This window comes from Cynoglossus semilaevis, chromosome 16 (genome assembly GCF_000523025.1).
Source record: "Cynoglossus semilaevis isolate Cse_v1.0 chromosome 16, Cse_v1.0, whole genome shotgun sequence".
NCBI classification, from domain to species: Eukaryota; Metazoa; Chordata; class Actinopteri; order Pleuronectiformes; family Cynoglossidae; genus Cynoglossus; species Cynoglossus semilaevis.
Genome location: NC_024322.1, coordinates 17,983,805 through 17,988,637, shown reverse-complemented (window position 1 = coordinate 17,988,637; position 4,833 = coordinate 17,983,805). Strand labels below are relative to the sequence as shown.

Below are 4,833 nucleotides of genomic sequence, written 5' to 3'. Positions count from 1 at the left end.
GGTTCCGTAAAGCGCTGAAACATTGAGGTAGATGTAGACTGTCACAGTCACCAATGAATCTCTGCTCCTGATGACGTCATTAGGACAAAATGTCTTTGTCAAGAAGTCGATACGAACAGATTAGAGAGAAGAATGAAATATATTCATGTTGAAAGAACAGTCACAGTGATGAGGTCTGGACCCTGTGGTCATCACCACAACCTACAGATACACGTGGATTATTTTTTCAATCGCTAATCGATAATGATCTCGTCCTGGTGGCCGATATTAGAAATCGATAATGATCTCGTCCTGGTGGCCGTTATTAGAATGACATTTTACTGTGTTAAAAAAAAACAAAACAAAAAAAACTACTGGTTCTCATTTGACTTCATCACCAGTTTGACACTGGGTTTGTGTATATATTTGCATATATACATATATATGTGTGTACACCCAGGCTCACATACATACGTACATATACATAAACATATTTATAGTGTGTTATTTTCCAGAGGAGACGCCTGTGTTGGTGCCGTCGCTGCTTCAGGAATCTGTGCATAAACGCTCCATTCATTCTCCTAACAAACCGACTGTTGCTCGTCTGTTGCTGTCGTCCCGACTCACATGAGTAATGTAATTGACAGGCAGCCAATCAGGTCACAGCACTGGCACAGAGAAGGAGGGAAGGACGGTCATAACAAGTTAGGACGCTCCCCGGGTTAAGAACCGTCCAGAGACGGACCGGTCCAGGCAGAAAAACTCCAGAGAGAGTAGAAAAGAAGAGGCCGCAGACGGAGGTGTGGATGAAGTCGGACTAGACCAGGATCCACCAATGGGGGCACAATTTACCCTCTGCTGCTGCCACTTCCTGAAGTACAGCTCGGAGGAGAATGCAGCCATCATGCGGTGAGGTTGATTTGGACGAGCAGCAAAAACTGTTGATATGATGATTGATGATTATGGTCTGATTATTCACAGAACAGCTGTGGATTCATCCTGATTAATCACTGTTAATTTTGGTTGATTGAAATAAATCAACACTCCTGAATGTAACCTGAATGTTCCCACAAAGGAACTGTGAATCAATCACATTTAATCATGATTAATCGTGATAAATCAAGACAAATAAACATGCCTAAATGTGTTACTGGAAGAGAAAGACCGTTAACAGCAGGTAGGTGGCAGTGTTTCACACCTGTTCTTACTTCTGACCAATCCAAACGATGGAATTATTAATATGGAAAAACGTCGAGGAAAACACGGAAAATTATAACTCCAAATTTAGCTACTAGGAGTTGACCTTTGACCTCTGCTCCTGTGGTCAGTGTGAACAGAACCTCAGGCTCCAGACCACTGCAGCTGTTACCCAGTGTTTCCAGCGACAGCGACACTGAGGAGCAGAGGCAGAGTCAGAAGAACGGTTCTGGTCCGCTCCGAGTCGGTGACGCCAGACGAGAGTCGGACCGAGAGCTGCAGGCCTTCATCAGCATGAGAGACAAGACCGACAAGGCCACGGAGGTGAGTGGACCAGAAACCAATCAGGTGACGGGACGGGTCATCATCACCACGGTGACTGATTAGCATTAGCCACATTAGCCACTGCACTACTGATTTTTAGGTATTTTTATTTGTGTACTCGCCAATACTTCATTGAGCTGAATGTTGAATGTTTTTAAAAATTTCTGTTGATGCCACTAGATGGCGGTACATATCAAATGTGCCAAATCATCTTTGAAAGTTTAGGTTTTATCTCGTACATTTGATTTATATTATTTTTTATATTAAATAATTAAATGAACTTCCACCAATAGTTAACTTGGCCGGAAAGTGAGCAGAGCTTTAACACCAAGTGAAGTATCAGGCATCAGTTATGATACGTGTCTCATTAATATGACTAACTTGCTTTAATTTTGGACTTTTTACTAAACGTCGTCAATCTTTAATATTGAATAAAATTTTCTGAATCTGCGGCATTAACTCTAACAGAGATTTCCAGATTTTTCCAGAACGATAAACAACACAAAGATCTATCTTCAAACACAGTCGTTATCAGCTGATCTCGAAAACAGGTCAAAGGTCAAGCGACAGGTCAAACACACACTTCTCCAAGTTGTGTTTCTCTATTACTCATGTGATTCTGCGTGGTGAGTTTTAGTAATTCAGTCAGTCAGTAATTCCCCGTCGTGAAACTTTGTCTTCACAGCAGCCGTGAGTGAACGTGACCTGGATTTTTTGGGAGTAACTTAGTTGTTTGTTTACTTCGATCAGGAGTTTTCAAAGTCAGACCTTGTGAGTAACGGCAGTATTTACTTTGGTCAGTACTCCTTCAAACCTGGTCTTGAACACTGAACCAGCTGTGACCAATTACCTGAAGGTTTTTTAATTCAATTACGTCTAAGGCTCTGAACAAAGTAGCTACAGTACACACTGTACTGCAGTTACTTATTCAATAAGTGACCCACTACTTTTTCTCACAGTGACACTGAATACTGTGTTTGTGTACTCTGGTACTTGTCTGTACTTCTCGTCTGAATCCTCCACTTTTAGATCATAATAAAATAAATAAATAAATAAATAAAAGAACCGAGTACTAAATAAAAACACTTTACTGCAATAATGTTAGTACCAGGAACTTCTAATGTCTAATGTCCTTAAAACACATACAAGGAAGAGCACCCCCTACTGGATGCTACATAATCAAATGAACAAAATATTAACTTTAACACACCATTTTAAGTCCATTAATTTCACCACTGATCCTCTAGGGGTCAGGCCAGGAGAGACGACCGCAGCTGAGACTAAATCAAAAACAAAGCTCTTGTCAAGTGGCCAGTTTTCGTAAATGCAAACAGACAAACGACTGTCGAAACTCCTGAAGCTGCAGGAAGAAAACATAAAAAATATATATCTGTCACACAGCGCCACACGGTGTGTTTTCTAATCTCTGCAGCCGACAGTGTCAGGTAGATCAAATATTAATTTAATTAAATACTGTACCACTGGGGGGCAGCAGATGGCTATTACAACAAAAACAAATGGTGAAGATATTATTTGTGTCTTTCTTTAATTCCTGCGAGGACATCAGTATTGTGTTCAACTAAACAGGCCACATTAGTATTTAAGACTGAAAAAAGCTTGGTTTAAAGTGCTTGGATTAAGCTGAGGTCAGGACACAGAGGACACAGAGGACACAGAGGACGTATTGTGGTAATACATCTTTTAAACGATTCCTAATTCAAACGTCAGGCCAACAGAGATTTATTAGATGATATTGAATTAACTTCTTTAGCCTCGGTTTGAAGATGGTGCCTGATATAAACTTAATATAATCCAAAGTAGGACACGTTGGTCTGTTGACGTCTTTGTCCGTCCATGACACTGATCCAGGGTCAGGTTTCATTTAATTTAATAAGTCGTTCATTTTCTACCGTTTGATCCTTTATTGGTCAATGGGGAACTGGAGAACCGACTGTTCCGTCAACAACGGAGGTCATTTCTTCAACATTAACACGTCACTCTCTGTAGCCTAACAACGTGCTACCCACAATGCACTGCTCTCCTTCAGGCCTGACTCTGTGTTCGGATGTTTTCTTCAGGAATGGGAGAAGCTGAATTTCGACATTCACACTTTACGATACGCAAAACGAGAAGTCAGATCGCGATGGAAAAAAATCCTGGAGCAGCTGGGTGAGAGACTTGAACTCGTCATATCATACCATAAAAAAAGACCCATGAGTGTAATACTTGGACCTTCCTGCAGGGTACCAGAACGAGGTGGACGTCTTGTTGTTGCTGAACAAACAGCGACGGTTCAGTCGGGACCAGGAACATTTCAAGAAGGCGACAGAACTGCTGACACATCTGCTGAATCACACCTCGCTGTTTCCTCCTGGAACTGGGCCTCAGAACCGATACCTCAGTACCATGGTACTGCAGTACTTTATACTAAGACGAGTCCTTTTCATGATCTTTCTCTGCCATCATTTTTGTCTGTATTCCAATAATTTAATTTACTCATTTCTAACGTCTGGACTTTTTTTTCCCCTCCTCTCCTGCGTCGTCCTCTCAGGACTACCTGGTGTCACTGGACAGTGGTGAGGACTTTGTCCGACTGGCCAAGGAAAAATATCCAAAGAAATGAGACGTGGAGAAACTGAGCGAAAAACATCCAGACTTTAGATTAGACCAGGAAATATAATCTACTGTGGAGCGACGCGGCGGCTGTATTTATTTTAAAAAGAAATAAAAACAATCTATTGTTAATTATAATAATTTATTTTCTGTTCATATTTTTCAGTTTAATATTTTTAACTCTATAAAAAAAGAAAAACTCTTTCTTACTCTGACACTAATAAAGTATTTTTTCTCGGAGCAGCAGCTCAAAGATCCTGATTCTTTTACAGTGATTCTCAACTTTGTCCACAAGAGGGCAGCATACACATGACATCCCTGAATGTAGTTCGTTGGAATCACATCGTGGAACTTGTGATTCACAAGTAAAGAAACGTTTTTCACTCCTTCAAAGTTGTTTTATGAGAAAAGGGAAGTGACGCAAGTCTGGAAATATAGTTTTTCAAACATCTGTGAAAAAGATTAAAAAAAACCAAAAATACTGATATTAATACAGATACTAATACTAATACTGAGAGTGAGACTAATTATCTTGATGTTTTCAGTTTGTTTTTACTGGACTGCAGACCATTTACTGTAGATCCTACGTGGTTCTCACACACACACACACACACACACACACACACACTCACAGTAAAGAGAGTTTATTCTGACCTAGATATTGTTCTCGCCAAAGTTCCTGTCGAAGTCGGAGAAACAGATGTGAACTTGAAGAAGGGG

At 40.5% G+C, this 4,833-nt stretch overlaps 1 protein-coding gene across 1 annotated transcript; it reads left to right on the top strand.

Annotated features, from left to right (window-relative positions):
- Nucleotides 1-334: 334 nt before the first annotated feature.
- LOC103392485 (melanoregulin) lies at nucleotides 335-4,740 on the top strand. The gene is made up of 5 exons (XM_008329104.3): nucleotides 335-888; nucleotides 1,308-1,500; nucleotides 3,579-3,669; nucleotides 3,743-3,909; nucleotides 4,052-4,740. Exons 1-5 carry the CDS (start codon nucleotides 815-817, stop codon nucleotides 4,121-4,123), a joined length of 597 nt encoding a protein of 198 aa, XP_008327326.1. The 5' UTR covers nucleotides 335-814; the 3' UTR covers nucleotides 4,124-4,740.
- The last annotated feature ends 93 nt before the right edge of the window (nucleotides 4,741-4,833 follow it).